Source organism: Octopus sinensis, linkage group LG9 (assembly GCF_006345805.1).
Source record: "Octopus sinensis linkage group LG9, ASM634580v1, whole genome shotgun sequence".
In the NCBI taxonomy this organism is placed as follows: domain Eukaryota; kingdom Metazoa; phylum Mollusca; class Cephalopoda; order Octopoda; family Octopodidae; genus Octopus; species Octopus sinensis.
In genome coordinates, this window is record NC_043005.1 from 45,808,662 (window position 1) to 45,834,149 (window position 25,488).

At 35.0% G+C, this 25,488-nt stretch overlaps 1 protein-coding gene across 2 annotated transcripts in view; it reads left to right on the forward strand.

Moving 5' to 3' along the window:
* The window catches only part of LOC115215739 (WD repeat-containing protein 48-like), a 132,138-nt gene extending 106,682 nt beyond the window's left edge, over positions 1 to 25,456 (forward strand). For both annotated transcript variants that reach the window (XM_036505946.1, XM_029785033.2), the window contains 6 exons: positions 12,237 to 12,308; positions 14,099 to 14,186; positions 15,232 to 15,346; positions 19,471 to 19,547; positions 21,306 to 21,501; positions 21,671 to 25,456. In XM_036505946.1, coding sequence (XP_036361839.1) covers positions 12,237 to 12,308; positions 14,099 to 14,186; positions 15,232 to 15,346; positions 19,471 to 19,547; positions 21,306 to 21,501; positions 21,671 to 21,763 — 641 coding nt within the window. In that variant the 3' untranslated portion in view covers positions 21,764 to 25,456. The remainder of the gene's footprint in view (positions 1 to 12,236; positions 12,309 to 14,098; positions 14,187 to 15,231; positions 15,347 to 19,470; positions 19,548 to 21,305; positions 21,502 to 21,670) is intronic.
* The last annotated feature ends 32 nt before the right edge of the window (positions 25,457 to 25,488 follow it).

The window sequence follows — 25,488 nt, forward strand, 5'->3', positions numbered from 1 at the left end:
CACAATTGTACATAAATAAACCTTTCATGCTCTGATTATTTTCCGGCTATTTTATAATTTGTTGGTGTAGGGTTCATTCAACTGACCACTCGTGTTTAATTGGTCAGAGTTCATTCTTACCCTGAATTAAGTTCATACTTTTATTTCACAGCTCTCATCATCTTTATTAGTATCTTCATCATTATTTGATATCATCTTTTTTTCTTACTCTTTGTCACCAAAATCACACCTGACATAACTAACTTTAATTATTATTATAACATTTTATTTGTCTTATAAATATGTCTTGTGTTAAGTCTAAACATTAAAAAGAACAACACATGAAGAACAATTGCTTGATCAATAGTTTTTTACTTGTGAAGTTGAATTACTTGTGGAGTGTCTTAACGTTTTGGACTGCATTGGTTTGTCATACAGAGGATGAAATCAATTGCTATTGAAATATACATTCCTTACTTGTGTATTCCACGCAAGGTAAGCCTGTTTCTCCTACGTTCATTTCATTGACTGTGTGTATCTTAATAGTGAATTGCTGGTGGTTTGCGAATGTTGACTCCAATTATAGTCTTCTGAATCTAAATTTAGCTTATATTTTGCCTGTAAAGTTGTAAACATGCTCGCCACCTTACCATTAATGATGGTAATAATACTTCTTTATTTAAAATACACTGGCAAAATATAAGCTAAATTTAGATTCAGTAGGGTATTTAAATACCACTTGCTATAATTGGAGGCATCACTCCTAAAACCACTTGTAACTCACTATTAAGAAACATACAGGCAATGCAATGAACATAGGAGAAACAGGCTTACCTTGTGTGGAATATATATATATATGTATGTGTGTGTGTGTGTATATATGTGTGCATATACGTATATATATATATATATATATATATGTATGTGTATATGTATGTGTGTGTGTATATATGTGTGCGTATATGTATATATATATATATATGTGTGTATGTGTATATATATGTGTGTATATGTATGTGTGTGTGTATATGTATGTGTGTGTATACATGTGTATATATATATGTATATATATGTATGTATGTATATATGTGTGTGTGTATATATATACACACACACATACACACACACACACATATAAAGGAAAGTGCCATTGGAAGTTCAAAAACACAGTCGAAGTGCAGAGTCAATTAAGAAAGGTGTTTCAAACGAGACTTGTCATTACTTGAATTGGGGATAAGTTTGAGTCAGATAGACATGTTTAGAATGTTTATGAGACGTGTTCCAGAACGCCATCTATGAACCCCACAGAGTAATAAAGTGTAAGAGAAATGTTTTGCGAAAGTTCAAGAAAATCTGAGATAAGAATTTCCAAATCAAGCATCCATCGCATTTTGAAATGCTATCATTTGTAAGTTGCATTTCAAGAATAGTTCATGCTCTAAATAAGGTGGAACCGGACCGAAGACGCGTCTTGCGAGTGGAGGCACGATGGCCCAGTGGTTAGGGCAGCGGACTCGCGGTCGTAGGATCTGTGTGTATGTATATGTATATATACATACACTTAGGATGTATGTGTATGTACATGTATATATATGTGTATGTATATATATATATATGTGTATGTATGTGTATATGTGTATGTATATATATATATATATATATGTGTGTGTGTGTGTATGTATATATATATAGGTATATGTGTATATATAGATATATATAGAGGTGTGTATATGTATATAAATATATATATAGGTATATATGTGTATGTGTGTGTATATATATGAAGATGTGTATATATACATGTGTGTATATGTATATATTATTTTATATATCTGTTTTGGTACAATCGGAAAAGTACCCAGTATAAATGATATAGAGCAGTGTTATTCTAGAGTCTTCACGGCATATAGCCATATGTTCTGACAAGTTGATCCCAGTCTGTTTTATCTGAATAGGGGGCTGCACACAATTGAACCTTCAGAATAACAGACTAAGATTTTGTGTGAATGTATATGTGTGTGTGTGTGTGTGTGTGGTGTGTGTATATATATTCACACACGCACACACACACACACACACACACACCCATGCACGTAAGCACATAAATGCAAAATAAGGCAGGGAAAAAATAGTACTTGACTACGAAAATGTAGAGTAATATGCTTTTTATTAAAGCTGAAAAAATTTTCACGCACTCTTACTCAGAGTTTGTCATTACCATTCGTCGGACAGTTGTGACCATATGCATGCATGCACGTATGTATGTTTATGGTTTATCAGTTAAGCTTTGATATAAGTAAATAGTGGTTTAATTTAATTGAGTTATTGAATCCTTGTTTTAATAAAAGAGCTTTTGATCTTCTAATTATATTATATGAAGTTTCAGTCGCATTTATCTTCATTTCCTGTTAGCGTTGCTTTTGTTTACTTTCACTTAGTTTCTGTTAACCTGCTCCAACAAATATTTCTGCTAATATTCCTATTTTATTTTCAAGTAGATAGTATCCACTGCTTATCATGTCAGAGACACACCCTGCTTCTCCCTACCCTCTTATGAGCTCCATCTGCCTTTTCTCTTTTCCCTGCATTATGTTTGGATACCCACTTTACTTTGCATTCCTCTTCATTGCATAACCATGTTTTTAGTCCTGTATTTAAGCTTTTTTTAAATTTTTTTTTTTTTGTTTTGCTACTCCTATTCAATCCAGTAAAATGACACGGCCTTTGTATTAATTACAAAATTTTACCAACAGTTACGGTACAAGCAAATATATTTAAACCCCAATTTTTATTTTATTCCTGTGTTTCTCTTCTCTCTTAGATGGGTTGGTTTAGCAAATTTATCTATTTAAAAACGGAACCATTTTCAGCATTGCCTGTACAATATCTGTTGAACTGGAGTAAAAGTGATTCATGGTTAAATTATGCAGTAATGTTGATAGAGTGAGAACACAGAGATTTAGAACAGTTTTAGCAGTCATCTTTATTGTGTCTATCTAAATATTTTACCAGTTCAGATATGCTTGGAGCATATTTGAACCTGTATGAAAGTCATTCACTGTGTTTCGTTATGGAGAAAATTTTCCCACTGTAGACAAGAGATGTAAATACACTTACCACTCTGTAATATTTCATACTTGTCAGTCAGTATATTGTATTTGAAGGCGGCGAGCTGGCAGAAACATTAGTACGCCAGGCGAAATGCGTAGTGGTATTTCGTCTGTCTTTACGTTCTGAGTTCAGTTTCTGCCGAGGTCGACTTTACCTTTCATCCTTTCAGAGTCGATAAATTAAGTACCAGTTGCATACTAGGGTCGATCTAATAGGCTGCCCCCCTCCCCCAAAATTTCAGGCCTTGTACCTAGAGTAGAAAAGCACATATTACTATTAGTAAATAGTTTGTTTTAGTGACTCTCTTTCTAACAAGTAGACTGCTGATGTGTTTCAATTAATTTTCAGTGTAATCAAGATTTTAGAGGTGTGTGTGGTTAATTAAATATTTAGAGTTTTATATATTGATCACACGCCAAACGGGAGGATCCCAAAATACCTCTTGTGTGAAGAATTGGTGACTTGGCACTAGAGTACGAGGATGACCTCATCATCGTTTCAAGGATGTCTACAAGAGAGACTATGAAGCTCCCTGAGATGGGAGGAGGTCACAAATGATCGCCCACACTGGAGACAAATATTGCAAAAAGGAATGAAGTGAGGGAAAGAGAAACAGGAACTCACTACCAAAGAAAAGAGCACTTGACAGAAGGAACAACCAGTAGTGCTGGCAGAGAGCTTGTTCAAATGTAGTCACTGTATGTGTAACTGTTATTCACTAGTGGAGCTCTACAGCCACAGCAGATGCAGCACCACCATCAGCAGTTCACATAATTTCAGGCACAGATCCACGGTCTCTCAAGACTGGATGCCTACTATTATATATCGATATATTACGCTGGGGTTGTTCACCTGAAATCTCAGGATGATATTCATGTTATGATGTGATTGACATTGACATTTTTTAAATTTAAATATGAGGATGCATAATCATCTTCATTATCATCATTTAGTGTCCATTTTCCACGCTGGCATTGATTGGACAGTCTAACTGGAACTAGTAAGGCCAGGATCCACACGTGGCTCTATTGTCTGCTTTGGCATGGTTTCTGTGGCTAGATGCCCTTCCTAATGCCAACCACTTAACTAGGTGTACCAGGTGTTTTTCACATGGCACCAACATGGGTCATCTCAGATGGGATTTTTTTAGTAAAATGGGATACATAGACAGTCAGGCATTATTTGAAAAATTCCCTTTATTCATTTATTATTTTCCTTTTTCAATTGATCAGATATAAAAAGCTTCCACATAGCCAACTAATTTTCCAATAGATGATAACTTCACCTGAAAAACAACAGCAAGAATGTGTGATCAACACTAAAATATGTTCTAATTAGGAACTCTGATATTACTACTACTTAAAAATGTTAATTTCCTTTTATTTCTTCACTTTAACACTTATTGATTGCTAAGTTCATTTGATCAATCACACGGCTAGATGAAGAAATTGTCATTGTTCAGGCATGATTTTTCTTTTAAATTTCAATACAATGTAAACTGAATGTTACGCATATGTTTCAGCTCAGCTGCTGGATTTATCTTGGAAATGAGAGCATTTAGTATTGATTCAGTGGTTTACTTTGAGTTGGATAACAGGAAAACATAAGAAAGTATTTTTGTACTTACTCCCTTGAAATCTAAGTTGTTATCTTTTTTGTTTATCTCAAAGAAATTTTTTTTTTAGTTTTCTTTACCATTATTTTTTTTGCATTGTTATTGTTGTTAGGCTGATGGTACCTTATTTTTGTTCTTGCTTTAATTGTTGCTGTCATATTGATTATTATCTCTCAAATATTCTTTTCCATGTATTTGATTTTTACTAACACCCTTTCCCAACATTTTAAAAACTAAAAGGGCTAATAATATAAAAAACAATTTGGATTTTATATATATATATTACTTAATTATGTGTTATTATTTATATGACCAAAGGTAATTTTTTCCGATGTTATAGTTAAGAAAAAAAAAAACTGATATCAGTTCCTCTTCTATTATTAGCTAAAAACAAAGAGGAGGCTATAATATTTTTGACTAGAGGGCCTAATTTGTTTTAGGGCAGAGGCCAGCAAACCATTTTGGAGGCAGGCTACATTGGAAATGTTTTTATGCCTTGAGGGGCCCAAAATGAAACAGCGATATTACAAGGCTGTCAACACAGCTACATATGTAATTGATATGTGCCATGAAGTGAAAAATCAAAGCATTTTCATTTAGGCCAAATGTGGGTGGGTAGGTGGATGGGTAATTGTGACTTCAGGTTTAGTGTAGTACCCAGCAGTATACCTGCTACCATCTGTGGGCAACACGTAAGCATTTTTTGTTATTCTCTTTTAGAATCCTGTAGTTATGTAAACCAATGGTTCCAACCGTTTTTCTTTACCCTGAACTGATTTCATGGCAATTTTTCCACAGATTGGGCGATCATATGCACAACAAAATAAAAAAGTGAATTATACAATTTAATTATTACACCAAAAGTATACATACATTAAATATCTAATTCAAATATAATGCAAAAATATCCTGAAAACTGCAGTAGTCAATGAAATAATAATAAAATTTCAAAACCTATTCTTTGTGGATGGCTCAGTGGTTAGTGACCACTGATGTAAACTACATAGTTAGTACAGCATATAAGATGCTGTTAGTTTCTGTTGCTCCATACATTTGGGGAGTTGAGAACATTTACTGTTTACCCCCCCCCCCTCTCCTTTTTTGTTTGGTATTTATTTGAAACCATTGATTCTTATTTTTTTTTCCATACTACTTCTAGTTTTGGGACTCATAGGGTCAGTTACCCAGTTTCTTTGGTATACAAATGATCGATATCACAACATAACCCTTGAATGGGACACCACTCCACATCACAAGGTTCAGTCATTTACAGCTGAGTGGACTGGAGCAACATGAAATGAAGTGTTTTGCTCAAGAACACAATGTATCACCTGTCTAGTCTGAGAATCGAAACTACGATTGCAAGATTATGAGTGCAACACTTCTAAGTACTAAGACATATGCTTCAAGTGAAGCCACTACAAAAAGGAGGCTTTCATTGTTTTTCTACTCTGAATTATTTGATTGTTTGCTAATAGTAAATAGATAAGGAAAACAAAAGAAGTTGTGTTCAGCATCACCTATTCAGTAAAGTTGGCTGAATGGATAAATTGAAGTTGTGGGCTGCAGTTTGTCAGTTGCTGCTTTAGGGAATGTGTGTGTATGTATACGTTGTTCAAATATTGAAGTTCTTCTCGAACAAATGCAGGAGAGATTGTGTAATGGTATGAAACCATTTCTGACACTTCTGATTACGATACGATGCAGTCTGCTAATCTACATTACATGCTGTCTTTTATTCTGTTTGAGGATTATCATCCTTCAGAACTCCCCTCCTCTACATCTACACAAAAAAAGATTGCATACCAATTTAGGAGGCTCTAGATAAAGTGGCCTAATCTCTCTCTGTCTCTCAAATTACATACTACCATCTTTAAAAATAGAAGTACTTATTGAATAATGTGCGCCGGTTAATAGCCTTAGTGTTTGAACCAAACAATTCAGTTTAAATTACATCCGTAAATACATACAAAGAAAAAAATAATAAAAGAATTCATGACAATTCTTGTTAAAGAAAGCAAGGGAAAGGACTCTGAAAATTAAATTGACTAAAAATTTAACACATACTGGGAGTGAGTCTGATCTTTGGTAGGTACCTATTTCAGCGTTATTAGTAAATTGGTTGATGACCATATAAGTACGTTTTTGTCGTATTAAACATTCTTGATGAAGTATTGTCTAACATATAATTACCCTTTGTGCAAAGAATATTCCCAGATAAGACGCTTTCAAAATAATCATCATCATCATCATCATCGTTTAACGTCCGTTCTCCATGCTAGCATGGGTTGGACGGTTCGACTGGGGATCTGGGAAGCCAGAAGGCTGCACCAGGCTCCGGTCTTATCTGGCAACATTTCTACAGCTGGATGCCCTTCCTAACGCCAACGACTCCGTGGATTTCAAAATTTTGGTACTAGGCCAGCAAGTTTGGGGAAAGGATAAGTTGATTACATTAACTCCAGTGCTTAACTGGTTGTTATTTTATTGACCCCAAAAGTGTGAAAGGTAAAGTTGACCTCAGTGGAATTTGAACTCAATGTAAAGACAGACAAAATGATGCTCAGCATTTTTCCCAGTTTGCTAATGATTCTGCCAGTTCACAACTTTACACTTTTAACCCTTTAGCATTTATTAAACCAGCCATATCTGGCCCAAATGTTCTCCCTGTTTTATGTTGAAACGGGCCTGATCTAGCCTCTCTCACCAACCCTACAATGTCATCCTAAAAATAAATGATCACATCTTCAAAATCTTGAAGTTAGAAGGTAATACGTGATTAATTTTTAAAAATGTAGATAGATAAGCATTACATTTGATAAATTAATCTGAATGTTAAATTTTTCAGGGAAGCCTTCTTTGTCAAGAATATATAGTTAAGTGCAGGCTATCATACTAATATAATGGGATTAAAAGAATATTTTAATTATTACATTAAATTGAAGTATATGATTTTATTTAAAATATATTTTTGCTACAACAGTGGGGTTTTTTTTTTATCTATTTTGGTTTCTTTTTTTCTTCAAAATATATTAATCCATTCTAGATTTAGTTGGGTAGTTTCTGATGAGGTTTTTTTTTTTGTTTTCATTGTGTGTGTGAAGCAAGATGTTTCCCAATAGCTAACTACTCAATCATAAAGTCAAGAGTAGGTCTTGATCTATCAATCAAGCAAACTGAGGCAAGCAGTTTTGTGCTTCACCCTTTGTTAACAACTCTAAGGATCTTGTAAAGATTGATTATTTAGTTCATATAGTCCCTCTCTCTGAAGCCCTAAATCATTTTCCATTATTGCATATACAGAATATTTGCTTTAAATTCTTTATATACAGTGGTAGATATCACTTAGGTTCCCCTTTAAATAAGTTGGTTTTTAACAGTGGAGCTTGAAGCCGATGAAGCCATAAAAAACTCTTTGGATGGGATTTCTAACCCAGTATATATACACACTATTAATTATAGCTTTATCTACTTCGTGTTCTACCACTAAAGACAAATTATGTCACATTTCTCAAAGTTTTTGAATTTCTCTGATGTAAGGAACTTTGAAAAAGTTTTTAATCAAATTTATTTTAAATGGCATGTGTGTGTATGCACACATGTATGTGCATATGCACAAATGTGTGTTGTGTTGAAGCCACTGTTTTCTGTATTGAGAAAGTTTATATAACACATTTCTTTATGAGCCCTTCTTATACCTTGAGCCATTCTTAGCTATTTCAACCTCTCTACCCCACTTTTTTCTCTCTCTTCATTTTTTTACTGCTTGTGTTGTGTTGTTTTGTTTTATTTAACTTGTTCTCATGTTTTCCGCATGTTTCCTCATCCAAAATTTGTTGCCTTGTTTATTTTAAACATCATTTGCCATTCCCCAATTGGTCTAATGTTCCATTGTTAAGCTTGGGCTGATAAATGCTTATATTCTGTTGGGAGATTGTTTATTTCTGATTGGAGCACAATGTGTGTGTGTGTGTGTGTGTTTGGTACGTGATGATATCTTTAATCATCACCATTTGTTTTAAAATTGATCTCAGTTTGTTAGCATGGGGTTTTGCCAGATTGAAAATAAAGTGGCACTATCATGATTCAAAGTTACCTTCTTCAGATTTTTTGCTGAATCGATTCTCATTTAGATTTACATTTGAGATAATCAAATACATACTTTGCATGTCATATTTGCTTTCAGCTAACTTATTCACCACTTGATAATGTTTCAGTGAGTATATGATGTGAACCATTACAATATCATGTATATTTTCAATTTTGTCATTGTTTACTATGTTGTTATGTCATGGTTGTTGCTGTTGTTATAACATTACATTTTTGGCCACTTTGAGCACTACTTTTTTTAATTACCAAATAGTCAACCTTTGCAGTGACTATTCTCACATATATACTGTCTTTTAGTATACCCAGTGCTACATCACTGTTTTTCATTTTTATTATGTGTAGGGATACTGAAAGTCTGGAATCTCTCAATTTAGACTTACCAGATCCGTTTGTGACTTTCATGACTCAACCCTTTCATTACCATATTTCTGTTGATAACTCATGGTCTTTGTTTCACTTGATTTTGAAAATAATGAGAAAATTATCAAAATAACCTTGTCTCACTTAAGCTGGAGTTTGGAACATAAATTAACATGGAATGTTGGGGAAAGGTTTTGAATTACTTTAAACGGTAAGTTTATATCATAGAACCAGAGTTCTCCATTCTCAGGATGATCCTAAGCACACCAAATACAACCGGTCTCATTGCAAGTTCACATCAAGTAACTAAGGAGTGCTTATGCACAAAGGACAGACTGAAATTAGCTATGTATTAGAGTCCTTGAGGTTTAGTGCTACCAGAGACCAAACAGACTTGGTCAGCCCAATATTCCATTTAATGTTTCTGTCTGTTATATTTATGTGGCTATTTTGGATGAACATGTTCATTGTGTACTTAGGTGATAGAAATATAGTGTTAAAATATTTTTTCATTACCTTTATTTAAGAAACAAATGAAATAGTCTAGCCAGACCTTGGGATTAAACGTGCTGAAAAATTATAACCTTATTGTGCTTCTCACTTCCAAATATCAGTTTACATTTTATATTCTTCCTACTACTCATCTTTTTTTCCTTATTCATTTATTCATGCCCCTACTTATTCATATTCTCTCAATCTATCATTTGATACATGTTTGTTACAACCCATCACCATTTATTATTTATTAGCATTTGTTATAAGCCATTGTATCGAGCTATTAACTTCCCTATACATAGATATTCAGATGACTTCTTTTCAATTTTTCCAGGCCATTTTCACTACATGATTGTCTCTGTCTTTGTGTTCAAAGCCTTATTGTTCTATGACTCGTTTATTCTGTGGTAATGTTTAGAGATAGTCACCTCTGTTTTTGTGGTTAATATTCCTTAAATTATGTTCCTTAAAAGCATGTCTAGTTACTCCAAATTGTTTGCAGTCCTCATACTTTCAAACTCCAAAGAAAAAAATAAGTTCTCTCGTTATTGGTGACTTTCTGCTGAGTTTAGTCTTCTGAGTCTCACTACAGCTCTTTGATATGTTGGTTGCATTATTCATTATTAAGAATAGTATGTTGGCAGATTTGATAGTATAATGGACAAAATACCTTGCTATATTTAGTTACATCTGTTTATGCAAAGTTAGAAACCCTGTTATTTCATGAATAATTTGGTAAAACTTTTCATTCTAATTAATATTTTCATCTTTCATTGTCTTTTAACAATAAATATTTTGTTATAATATATACATGATAAATTGTCTGTGCCATTTAACTGATTAATTTGTCAATTGTTTGTTTTCAGATAAGAAACAACTCATCTTTTGTATCTTACTTTTTTCAGTCATTGAACTGTGACCATGCTGGGTTACAGTTTTGTGGGGCTTTAGTTGAACAAATCAAACCCTAGTACTTAGTTTTTAAAGAGTGGTACTTATTCTCTCGCTCTCTTTTGCTGAAGCATTAAATCACAAGGACCTAAAACTACACAGGTGGTCAAGTGAACAAACAAAGACATACATGCATACATGTGTGTGTGTAATTGTGTATATGTATCTATATTTATGTATATATATATATATATATATATATATATTGCATCAAATGGATGTGTTATAAAACTACTATTCAGCACATGCAATAACAGCCATACCAACAATCCAACATCATCAGCTGCCCCACAGATATCACTATAGTTTCGACACCTGGGCATCACCTTTCAATCTGGCGGTGTCAACATCACTAAAATAAGTGTTGTTTGGGAACAAATATACCTTAGATGTCACCACATTCATTCAATCTTAATTCTAGGAAGGATTAAACACTAACATTATTAATTAGACTACAAAAAAAAAATCATTTACTATATGTACAACAGTATCGGTAAATAAATTCAATAAGTAAACCTATAAATAACTCCTAAGTTATTAAGTCTTAATAGTGACCAAACCCTTAAAGTCCATACAGATAATATTCCCACCAGTCTTCCATAGTTATATATATATAAGTATATAAACATATGTGCATGTGTTTATATATATATATATATATATATATATATATATATATATTATATATATATATTAGTGATGTAGACACTGCTAGATTGAAAGGTGCTGCCCAGGTGTCGAAACTATAGTGATATCTGTGGGGCAGCTGATGATGTTGGATTGTTGGTATGGCTGTTATTGCATGTGCTGAATAGTAGTTTTATAACACATCCATTTGATGCAATATATATATATATATATATATATATATATATACACACACACACACACATATACATATATATATATATATATATATATATATATATATATATATATATATAGATATATATATATATATAGAGAGAGAGAGAGAGAGAGAGGATTGGCCTCTACACAGTTTCCATCTATGAAATTCACTCACTTGGTATTCGTCAGCCTAATGCTGTAGTAAAAGACACTTGTCTAAGTATATCTACAAGGGGCTTACACACACACACACACACATACATATATATGAGAGAGAGAGAGAAATAGATATGCATGCATACATACACATGTGTGTATATATATATATAATATATATATATATATATATATATATATATATATATATACACACACACACACAATCAGCTTCTACACAGTTTCCATCTGCCACATTCACTCATAAAGCATTGGTCATTGGTCGGCCTAAGGCTATAGTAAAAGACACCTGCTCAAGGTGCTGCACAGTGGGACTGAACCTGAAACCAAATGGTAGCAAAGCGTACTTCTTAACCAGTGCAGACATGCATTCTTCTGGTTTTTTTTTTTTACACATCCTCTTTTTACTAAATGTTTCTTTTCTTTATTCCTCACAGCTCCATTTACATATAATTATTTCCTAGTTATGCTAACTACCTTCTTTGTTTCTTTATTTTGAGCTGGTTTATATTGATTTATTTTTTATTTTATATTAAGAAATTATTATTCTACATCATTATTATGTTTTTTACTTTCTTTATTTCTTCAGTAAATATTGGTGTAATTCTATTGCAAGCTCTATTGGAATATTGGCCTCGAACACATTTTGATGATGGTCAAGGTAAGTCATTGGAATGCTTTCTTGCTTGATGGGGGCTGGGGTCATCCCAGGTTAGTGGTCCCAGAGATGGTGACATCTCTGGGACCAACCAGGTCCACTAGTGCTCTCTAAAATCTCAAGTTAGCAAGAAAGTAATTTCGCTTTTCATAAATAGATAGAGTTACAATTTTTTTTTTAATGACTTTTGCCAGTGTTATGATTTTTTTCCTTTTGACATTTTATAGCTGGTTCTTTTAGTTTACTTTAGAAGCAAATTGCTTGTAATTTTGTTTACAGCTGTTAGTTCAGTGTCAATTTTAACATGGAGTGCAAAAGTGAACGTTTTCATCATATTTTGCATTTTTATTTTCGTAAAGGCAAGAAAGCTGTTGAGGCTCACAAAGAGTTATATGAAGTTTATGGTGTTGATTGCTTAACAGAATGCACATGTCAGAAATGGTTTGAAAAATTCTGTTCTGGAGATTTTTCACTCAAAGATGACCAGTATTCTAGTTGACCAAATCAAAGCCATAATTGAATCTGATTGTCATATAACTGTGGGAGAGATTGCAGAGAGGTTTAATATATCACCCACAACAACTGAAAATCACTTAAAATGTCTTGGACTCGTTAAGAAGCTCAATATTTGGGTTCCACATAAATTGAAAGGGAATCAATATTTGCAGTATGCTTCTCAAATGCAATGAAATCGATTTTTTTTTTTTAACGAATCATCACTGGTCATGAAAAATGGATAGTCTATAATAACGTCAATCGAAGATGATCATGATCCAAGCATAATGAACCAGCACAAACCACATAGAAAGCTGGATTGCATAAGAAAAAAAAGGTCATGCTATCAATTTGATGGGATTACAAAGGTGTTGTGTATTTTGAGCTGCTTCCAAGGAACCAAATGATCAATTCAGATGTTTACTGTCAACAACTAATAAAACTGGTGGAAGCAATCAAAGAACAACAGCCAGAATTGGTAAATCGTAACAGAATCATGTTCCATCATGATAATGCTAGACCACACATGTCTTTGCTAACTTGTGAAAAATTTTTGGAGCTTGGTTGGGAAGTGATGTCACATCTACCATATAGCCCTGACCTTGCACCATAAGATTACCATTTATTTTGAAGTTAGCAAAATACTTTGAATGGTAAAACTTTCAATAATGATAATGACCTGAAATTGCACTTGCTTCAGTTTTTGGCTGATAAGGACCAGAAGTTCTATGAATGCAGAATCATGAAATTGCTAGGAAGATGGCAGAAGGTCATCGAACAAAATGGAAAATGTATAATTGATTAAGGGCCATTTTTGTACGTAAAAGAATGACTTTTATTTCATACTAAAAAGCCAAAATTACTTTCTTGCTAACTCAATATATATACATATATATATATATATACATATATATATATATATATATATATATATATGTGTGTGTGTGTGTGAGCATGTGTATGTTTGTGTGTCCTTGTCTTGACATCACTTCAGAATATAGGTGTAAATAAGTGCCACTGTCATACTAGCTGTGTCATTCATTTTCATTATTTTGTGAGAACATGTCTGGCCCTGGGAACATATATTACCTCGCTTGGAGACAAATGAGGGTTGGTGACAGGTAGGGCATACAGCCATCAAAAATCTGCTTCAATAAATTCCATCTGACTCATGCAAGCATGGAAAACTGGACATGAAAACAGTGATGATGATGATGATGATGATTGGTATGAAACTGATTATTGATATTTCATTTTTGTGTGCTGTTAATAGATAATATTTTCTTTCTTCTTTCCAGAAATGGACATGAATGGCAGTGAATGTGTGGAGCGTCGGGGAACTGGTCCATATTTTAGTGTACCAGGACATACTCCAGTTATATTTAGGTAGTATTTTTTATGCTGCATTCTGTTTGTAATATATTTTTGTCTGATAATGCACTTGTTTACATGTAACACATTCGTTTTTCTTTTTCTTGTTTAAAACTTTTATATAGAGAAACAAAGTAAAATGGAATCCAGATATATGGTTACTTGTCGGTTCACATTACTGTATCAATTAGTCCTTTATCTGTGTATCGATTATTCTCATTGTTTGTGAATAGAAGCAGGGAATGACTAGAGAGGGAGAATAATTACATAATCAGAAAGGCATAATGCTTGTAAAGTGTGGGAAGGGAATGGACTGTGATGAGAATTCTTTTCTCTTCATAAATAATACAGGAAATAAAAGCTATTGATTTTATTGCTGAAAAGTGAATTGGTGCAATAATGAATGTAAGTAGAATCAATTGATTGGGTTTTTGATATTCATTAAGTAATCACTATTGGAGGTAGTGTAATAGAAATGATTCTTCTATCCTTCTCTTCCAATTATAAACTGTGCACTGGTTGATTCCAACTGGAGACTACCACAACAACGCTAAAGAGACTAGCAGCATTAGGTCATCATCATCATCATCATATGTTCGTTTTCCATGCTGGCATGGGTTGAACTGTTTGAAAGAAGCTGGAAAAACCAGGAGCCTTACCAGGTTGTTTGGCTTGATTTCTATAGCTGTATGCCCTTCCTAATGCCAGCCACTTCACGGTGTACTGGGTGCTTTTTACATGGCACCAGCACCAATGCTTTACATGTAGCACCAACGCTAGTATTTTTTACTGGCACCAGCACCAGTGTGTTTTTTTTTTACATGAAACTAGGATCAAACAACTCCTTTACATGCAGGACCATGCCACATTTTATTTGGCCCCTCTCAAAGATCTTGGCAATGAGGCTATATGAAAGGTTTAGAGGAAGGGATGACGCTATTGCAGATAGTGGGGAAACACCAGTCTGCTTGATGCAGAAGAATTTTAAGAATTACCTTTATCAGTGATGAATTATTATTGTGTTAATATTTATTTTCTACACCTTGTTGTTTTACTGTAGTGAGGCAGGTGGAAGGACCATGTTTCGTTTACTTTGCCGTGATGCTAGCGGAGAAACAGAGCAGCTATTACTAAACGAAACTATCCCACCATGGGTAGTTGACGTGGCAGTAAATGTAAGTATTAAAACCAGACTTCTTCCATTTCATGTCTCAGGCTTGCAGATCATGCCAAAAACCAGGGTGCACTTTGTAGAGAAGTGATATCAGTGAGACAAAATATCAGTTTAGTATATAACCTTGGGAACTGAGCTTTTTACCAGTTCTTAATGAAATACTCATCAATTTGATGTTATGAACCACCAATTCTTATTGTTTGGTTGCCTTCCGCTTTATTCAATTGGTCATCTTCCTTCACCTGATCATCATCATTTGATTTCCATTTTCCATGCTGGCATGGGTTAGACAGTTTGACAGCCCCCTCCTAATGCCAACCACCTCATTACAGTGTGTGCTGGATGCTTTTTCCCACACCACCAGTACTAGAGAGGTTGCCAAGTAACTTGCAAGGCAGAAAAAGAACAGGGGAAAAGGAAAAAAGTTCCCACTAATTAGTGGTGGAGTAAAGGAGGTAAAGACCCCTCAGTCATGAATGGCCTTGGGATTGCACCTAGAAGGTTACCCTCCAAGGCACAAATCTTGGCAAGGTTGTTTATGGAAGTCCAACAGTTGCCTATGCATACCGGCCTCCCCTCTCCCTGCTACCAATGTTACTCAAGGGAAAGGCAAAGGCTGATACAACTTGGCACCAGTGACATCGCAACTCATTTCTACAGCTGAGTGAACTGGAACAACCTGAAATAAAGTGCCTTGCTCAAGAACACAACACCTGGCCCAGTCCAGAATCGATCTCACTACCTCGTGAGTGTGAGCCCAATACTCTAACCACTGAGCCATGTGTTTCCCCAGTGGTGGGGAGGCGTGTTTAAAACAGAGAGGTGGTTTTATGCCAGATATTAAAAGGTTAACATACCCACAGATGTCTTCCCATCCTTATATAATGTGGCTACCCCACATTATATAGGGGTGGGAAAAAGAAGTTGAAAAAAAAGAGATAAAGGACATTAGAAAAGGGAAACTTCTGTTTACCTAATGTCTGTGTCTTCATGTTATTAGTTATTTATCAGTGATAGATTTACTACATGACTGTTAACTGAAGATAGTTTCAAATGACATCATTCAAAAGCTAAAACAATGCAAGTAAATGCATTGTGACCAGTAAGGTGTAACAACATCTGATAGTCTTGTTGGTCAAGTGATATACATATATATAGTTTCATGCTTTACATGGCAAAAAAGCATTCTAACCATGCTCTTTATACCAACCATGTCTATGTGTATCCGTGGAGGCATGTGGCTTAGTGGTTAGAGTGATGGATTCATGATCGTAAGATTGTGGTTTTGGTTCCTGGACTAGGTGACACATTGTGTTCTTGAGCCAAACACTTTATTTCCAGTTGCTCCAGTCCACTCAACTGGCAAAAATGAGTAATCTTGCGACAGACCAGTGTCCTGTCCAAGTGGGGAATATACACGCCATGAATATCAGGATATCAGCCCCTGTGAGTTTGTATGACTCGAGAAGGTCTCAGTGGGTGCGTATTTGTGATTTAAGTTCTTTGTGAAGAGGATGTCCAGTTGGTAGTGAATGACCTGTACTAATAAGTATAACCCTTTGGTATTGAGATTTTGATGATGATTGTTTATTTTTAGAATAACATTGTCACATAGGTGTGAGAGGTTGGAACTGGCCGGTTTGTCAACAGGTAGAATACTTCTGCCTGGTAGACTAAAGGTTGAATGTGGAATAAGCTATTTTTAAGAAGTCAACCAAAGACAGAGGATAATGTCTATGACATTTGTAGCTTCTATTCCTTCATTAACAATTGCTAATCTTCAGATATTTATTAAAAGTAAAATGTGAGTTTCTCAATGGAATATATTATAATTGCTAGCCTAACCCAAATCAAATGGGTAAAGAATGGGAAGCAACATTGGATAAATAATTTCATTATAGAAGCACAAATAATATATCTGTGTGTGTGTATAAATGTATGTTGATATATTTCACACACCCGCACACGTGATGCAATAGAATCCAAAGAGACTGGGGTTGGTCTGCATTGGCAAGGCTTAGGAAAAGAGTACAGTGTACTCACTATAAGGAGTGGAAAATCCAACATTCTAGACTCTTCAAGGAAATGTTGACATGAGTAAATTTTCACTCAGTGAAATTCATCATGCTTTTTTGTCAATTTTATTTTACATATATATATATATACACCATCATCATTTAACGTCCGCTTTCCATGCTGGCTTGGGTTAGACAGTTTGACTGTGGACTAGCAAACCGGGAGGCTGCACCAGGCTCCAATGTGATCTAGCAAGGTTTCTGCAGCTTGATCCCCTTTCCTAACACCAACCACTCTGAGAGTGCTTTTTACATGGCAGCAATGGCATGGGAGCCAGAGCTAGCATTGACACACTCAGGTGGCATTGGCATCGGCTGCGACTATGATTTCACTTGGCTCAACAGGTCCTCTCAAGCACAACACATTACCCAACAATTGAAGGGTACTTTTAAACAGGCCAGTTATGTGACAGTAGCATCGGCCACAGCTATGATCTCACTTGGCTTGCCAAGTTTTCTCAAGCACAGCATATCTCCAAAGGTCTCAGTTCAAATAAACAATCAATTCATATAAACGTGTAAAAGTTAATGGACAACTAGAGGAGATGCAGAAGAAATGTGTTAGCTTGATGCTCAATGAAAAGAGTGAGTTTGACATTTCGAGCATAGCTCTTCATCGGAAACAAGGGAGGACAAAGTCCAAAGAAGGAAAAGAAACCGCCAACAACATGTAATTTTAAACACACACACACATGAGCATAGGCTCAAAACATGAAAGGCTTCCATTTTTGCTGAGCATCAAATTGAAACATCTTGTTTGTTGTTCCCTCACTTGTCTCTTTTGTTCTCTGCTTTTTGTACAATTTCAAACCATGTGTGTGTGTGTGGAGAGAGAGAGGTAAATAGACAGATATATATATAAATATATGTGGAGGCACAATGGCCCAGTGGTTAGGGCAGCAGACTCGTGGTCATCGGATCGCGGTTTCGATTCCCAGACCGGGCATTGTGAGTGTTTATTGAGCGAAAACACCTAAAACTCCACAAGGCTCTGGCAGGGGATGGTGGCAATCCCTGCTGTACTCTTTCGCCACAAATTTCTCTCACTCTGTCTTCTGTTGGCCTGCCCACTTAGCCAGCGAGGTGGCTTCATTTGAAGGCTAAAACAATGCAAAGCGCATTGTGACCAGCGATGTGTAGCAACGTCTGATAGCCTAGTCGGTCACAGTGATCATGGTGGTATATATATATATATATATATATAAATCTCCTAAATGACTTTACTGGGGAGGCTCAACAAGGAGACTCCTCTATAATTCCCTTTTTAAAAATTGGAATTATGGCACCATATTGTCTTGCTTTGGTGCCTTTTGGATCTATGATAAGTTGGCTGATATCTGCAGGTGACATGGTGCTACTTGGCCCATCAGAAAGTTATCTCCAGTATATCCTAAATCGGTTTGCTGCTGAGTATTGTGCAAGGTAAGGATGTGACCTAGTGTGGTGTAGACTGAGGCATTGGTCCTCTGAAGAAAGTCTTTCCTTATTCATTCTGCATGTTAGCGGAACATCACTGAGACAAGTGGAGAAGTTCAAATATCTCAAGCATGTGTTCGTGAGTGATGGGATGCAGGAGGCTGAATTGGATGCTAGAATCGCTGGTGCTGGTACATGACTGCATCAGCACCAGCAGTCAATGCTCAGAAGAGGAAAGGTTTATAAAAGAAAAAAAAAAGTTAAACTTGCTGTCTTTAATTCTTTAATGTTCAGGTTATTCTGTCAAATGTAATGCTTATTTAGTTACATTGGTTTGTATTAATCATTCATTATCTCATAGCTTCAATATTTTCATGATGTGATAGTTTTTTGGTTTTTTTTATTTAGTTAGAAGATATTATAGGGTAGGTGTAAGAGGCTGGATCTGACCAGTTTAAACATAAAACAGAATATTTAGGCTGGATACGGCCGGTTTAAATGCTAAAAGATTAATTTGATTTTTATGCCTCTGCTCACCTATGGTCATGAATGTTTGGTAATGACTGAAAGAGAATGGTATTATTTCTTTCCTTTACTTTTTGTGATATGTTACATTTCTAATTCTCATTTACAGAGAGCATCTCCCAAATTCAATAAAATTCCATTTTTTCTCCAACCACATGCAAGTATGGGAATAAAATTACCAAAAAAGTAAGCAACTTTTTCATTGATAATTTTTTTTCTTATGCCATCTGGGAAGCTTAACATTCTAGTTATGATTGTAATTTCTGGAGGTTATTAAAGTCGTCATTTACATCTCTGGGTTTTATATTTTCCGTTGGCCCAACCTTTGGCTATCTACCTTTGGTCTGTTCCTATGTACATAGATGCATGTACATTTATTTATTTATTTTTCTGGCACCTGGAGTTTGTCACTGATCAGATTGCTTGAAATACATAGTGTTAAATTCATCACATGTTTACATGAAAGATTGTGAATGGACATCACCATATCTATGACGGTGCCAGTTCTTTACAGTTAACACGCACAACTTCAAGGCAAAAAGACATGAACACACACACACACACACAATAAGTTTCTGTGAATTTTCATCTACCAAATCCACTTGCAAGGCCCAGAGTTAAGATGAAGACACTTACCCAAGGTACTGTGTTGTGGGACTGAACCTGAAACTACACAGTTGTGAAACAAACTTCTGAACCACACAGACTTGTCTGTGTTTATCTAGCTTGTAGTGTCTTTTCATCATCATAATTTAACATCTGTTTTCCATGGTGGCATGGGTTGGACAGTTTGACAGGAGCTGACAAGCCAAGGGATTGCACCTACATCCAGTCTCTGTTTTTGCATGGTTTTTACAACTGGATGACCTTCCTAATGCCAACCTCTTTACAGAGTGGACTTGGTGCTGTTTATGTGGCACCAGCACTGGCAAAGTCTCTAATATTGTTAACAGTTTGTAATTGACTTAGTATCTCTGTTCTGTTCTTACTTCAGAGATTCCAGACACTTCAGTTATTATTAGTTACACCTCAACTCTATGTCTTCAACATTATGTTTGAATTTAAATTACGCTCACATGTGAGTTTTCTGCATTAAATTTCTTGTGTTCTGCTGTTCCAATTTACAGCCATGCCATCTTAAAATAATGTTGGTTTTCGAGATTGGCATGTACTAAGAACAATAGGACTGACGGAAACTAATCCAAAGCACTTGTCTTGTTTATACATCATGCTGTCTACACAAAAAGCAGCTGCTAAATTAAAACATTCACTACTGTGTATAAAAGTAGTAAAATAGAAAATACATTGATTAATGTAGCTCTAGATATATTGCATCTGAAAAAAAACCCCAAATGACCATGGCTGGAACACTTTTGAGTATACATCTGCTCAATCATGGCTGACCTTGGGTCAAACAACTGCATCAAGCTGAACACAAATGAATAGCTGAGAGTTAGTTATAAGCCATAGAATATATTCCTTTGCTCTTTTACTTGTTTCAGCCATTTAACTGTGGCCATGCTGAAACACTGCCTTGAAGGATTTTAGTTGAACAATTTGACCCCAGGGCTTATTGTTTTTTAAGCCTAGTACTTATTCTATCAGTCTCTTTTGCTGAATCACTAAATTACGGGTATGTAAATGCATCAACACCTGTTGGGCTTCTTTCAGTTTCCGTCAGCCAGAGCCACTCACAAGGCTTTGGTCGGTACAAGGCTATAGTAGAAGACACTTGCCCAAGGTGTCACGCAGTGTGACTGAACCCAGAACCATGTGGTTGGGAAGCAAGCTTCTTACCACACAGCCATGCCTATACCTATTTTTACTGAACCTTATGATTTCTGTTATTTGGAGCAGAGAGAAATAATTGTGTTACTGTATCCATCATCATCATCATTGTTATCATCTTCTCTAATAAATGAGTGGTTCTTTTGTACATTATAGAGACCGGTTGTCTGCCAGTGATGTGATTCAGGTTCGGAAGGTCATTGAACATGTGTACGAAAAGGTTCTTGGTCAGGGCTCAGATGCAGGTTCTCAAACAGCAAACAGCAATCATGAGAAAAGTGATGGAGAGAAAGATTCCGAAGACGTAACTTCTATTGCAGAGGAGAAAGTGGAAATTCTTTGTAATGATCAGGTAAGAGAAATTACAGTTCAGCTAATTTGCGTTTCAGCCTTTTGTTTAATATTGCAATAAACAAGTGTTTGTTATGTTTTGCATTAAGAGATACAGTTTCTTAACAGGTGGGGGGGGGGGGGGAAACCCAAAAAAAACCATCTGAAAATGTTCGAAACTTCTTTTGCAGATTCTTGATCCCAACATGGATTTGCGGACAGTGAAGCATTTTATTTGGAAGCAAGGTGGAGACCTCATATTACAGTATCGGCGTATAAAATGATGTTTTGAAGCAGCATTGAGCTTGGTGCTCCAACTTATCTTCTCAGGCTGCACCTACACATAGCAAGATGTTTTGCAACTGTTGTTTTGTGTACTCTTGCTATAAAATACTGCTCGCCAGATGACATTGTTTCGGACATTCGAATGCCTGGAACAAGTGTCGACCTCAGTGCCGAAGGGGTGTGGTATTGACTTAAAATAATTGAAGAAGAAACTACAGTAGCTACTTGTGGGTAGCTGGACAATCAGAAACAACAAACTGCCAGCGTGTAAACTATATTGCAGGACTTTCTCAAATCAATCTGCACAGCAGCTCAAACTCTGTCGTGACCAAGCTTGTAATGTGTGCATATCCTCATATCTGAATGTAAACTGTTCCCCCCCTAGGCCGTTCTTATCTTAACTGATGCTTTTACACTGTTGATATTATTCTGTCTAACCTCAGTCTCCATTGGTATCTCGTTTAGTTTATACATCTCGAATTTGTCCAAGTGCAAAGAGATATTTCTTTAGCACTGATGTTTGGTCAATTTTATAAGCTGTTTGCAGTGAAAGGTGTCTTGCCACTGACCAATTCCTGATGCGTAGTTGCAACTCTCCTCTAGTTGCTTCACATAACTCCTAACACTATTAGTGCCTGAAAAGCAGTATAACTCCTGGCATCATATAATTTTTTTGTTAGATTCTTTTTTTTTTTTTTTTCTGTTCCTTTCATAATGGATGCTATATTATTCTCATGGATAAGACTAAATAGACTGACATCCTTACTCTCACTGTATTGCATCTACACATCATTTCTGGGTGGGCATCCTGCATAAAAATGTGTAAGTGCATGTGTAAATAAGCGTGTGCTGGTGAAGAAAGAAGTGGAAAGAGCTTCTGGAAATTTCCACTTCATTCTTGTAGTAACAGTTAAGAGTAAGGAAGCAAAACGAGCAGGGTTACCTTCCTTATCCATGTCATCCCAGATGTCTTGTGGTACGAGGATTATCCACTGCTAATCTAGATTCGATGAATGCAAACCATACATGAATTAATGAAACATAGTTGTTGGATTTTATTTAACTTTTTTTTTTTTTTTATCAGATTTGAAATGAGCTGATTAATTTGGCTGTGCACTGTAAAGATAACTTTTGACTGTGATAGCATCAATTGGTACCAACTATCAGGTTATTTTGGTTCACCAAATTGACTTCTGTCCTTTACTAAAGCAGTTTAAACTAATATGGCTGTTTTCATTTCTAGTATCATTGTTGGCTTTTCTTTCTCTACCTTCTCTAAGTTAAATCTATTTTTTTATACCTGTCAGCTGGTCAGTTGATAAACTATATTTGATGATGGTTAAATCAAGTTCGAGATTGTTCAAAAGTCTTGCAAATCATTTCTATGAATTGCTAATCTAAGTTTCCATTTTCGGAAGGGAGGCATACAATCAGTGCTGAAATATGATCAGCAATGCTCTCACACTCTCTTCTTTTTAGTATCATCATCATGATCATCATCATCACCATCATCAAGGCCTGAATGTTTTTTTTTTTTAATTGTTATGGTTACAGCCTTTCCAGTAGAGGAGTCTGTTTACTAGCCTTATTACCTTCGTAACCATCAAAAATAAGTTACAGTTGACTCTTAGTTATTCCAGCATTTCATCTTCAAATGAATGTTATTTTAAATTACTTTTACCATTTTTATCCTCTTTGTTTATTTCTGATTGTCTGACAGAAGAAACTCAATAATGATGATAATAATAATGACAAATTCCCCAGTATTTATTGTTTAAAAAGGAATTTAATTCTTCGTTTCTGTGAAGACATTGTTGAGTGGTTTAGTGTTAGGAAAAGCATTCAGTTTGAAGAAACACAAAATCCAGAAAACCCATACATACACGTTCACATTTGCAGAAATATCAAATTGATGCTAGAGAATGGAGGAAAAAAAAAATAATAATAATGTAGTTGTTGATGATGGTGGGGTGGAAGGCGTCTGTATTGGCCTACATGTATAACGCTGTCAGTGATATTGTTACAAAGAGGGTATATTTACAATATAGGGAATCCTCAAACTTTCTGGACAGTCTAATCTAGAGAGATCTCAGTTAACCCCCCTACAACAAAGGGGGGAGGGACTGGTTCGTGGGTTAAAAGCTTTATTTTTTTAATTGAATCTATAGCAATATGACTGGTGTTTCTGCAGTTTTCCGTTTTCTACTTTAAAGGATTCCCCCTGATCCACCATTCCTTAATCTAGTGAATGCATTTATGAAAATACATAAAAGTAAACAAAAATATTAATGTTTATTTAAGCCTGGTAAGTTGTAAAGGGATTATCCTTCAAATCCCTTTCTTGTTGAATACTTTATACATCAGTTGTTAAATCTTCATTTGCTCAGAAAACTGAAAATTCTTCAGTTTCTTATGAAACAGTTTTGGCATATTGATTTCAATGAAATCAATAACATAGCAAAAAGACTATTTTAATATTTTATGTGAATTTTTAAAAAAGTAAATTCTCAGAACAAGCGATTGATTGATAGTGTTTTTTTTTATTTCTTAAGTTCCACTGTAAAAAAAAAACTTGTTCTAAATCTAGATGTGAAATAGCATGTATGTGTGTTGTGTCTATTCACATACACACACACATATACATATATATATATATATATACACACACATTCATACTCACACACATACACTATAAATAGTATACAGTGCCTCAGAGAAAATGCTATATGTTTTTGGCATAAACAGAAAACAATCCATTACAACCAAAATGTAAGATATATTCTATGGAGATTTTCAGTGTACTTGCATTTTGTTTGCTTGTCATAATCAGGTTCTCAGGTGTAAATTTTTTTGTAAAGTTCTATTGCATTCTGTTGGGAGATGAAATTCTTCGCGATTTCATATTTCTAATGTTTAGCAGATTTTTCTGCACACTGCTATTCTATAACTTGATGTCAAGGAATTTATTTCATCTGTTCCATTTCTCAACCTGCCTAAGTTTACTTATCTCTATAACAGCTAATAGAAATGGGCAGTTTGTTGTTTCGTTATCTCTAACTTGTTAGACGAACAATAAAGCTTTCTCTACTGAAATTTTTAATCGGTATATCTTGGAAACTCATAAATATTACTTTGTTTCATTGGCAGTAGAATTCCTGTTTCCTATAAATGCTAATTTCTTATTACTTATTTACCAGCTTTCGGTAATTAAGCAAATTAGTTAAGATTAAATGTGTTTATTTTAGCATATATCTTGTTTATATTTTAGTGTTTGTTTTGTTTTTATTTCTCTCCTTTTTTGTTAAAGAATATTTTTAAAGGAATCTTGCAAAATACATCCAGTTTCAGACATCCTGGTATGTAATGAGAATTGCAATGAGCCAACTGCAGAAACAATTGCATTATGCCATCCAAGATTGCGAAAGCTCTTGAAACATTTTCCATAATCGGGTGTAAGTCTTTTCTAAAGTAGTTTCCATTCATAATTCCAAAACTAATATGAAGCCATCTTTTGCTGTTGGTAGTTCAACTTTGTGTTGTGCGTGTGAGTGTGTACATAGACGCAAGAGGGAAGCGTATATGAGCAAATGTATCAGGACTTAAAACTGTAAATATAGATCATGTCCATAAATGAATGAAAGAAAAAAGATCCTTAATTTTTTTTTTTTTTTTGTGTCTTTTAAAATGATAGGCTCAGACATTTGCTCACAGAATGAAGCTTGAT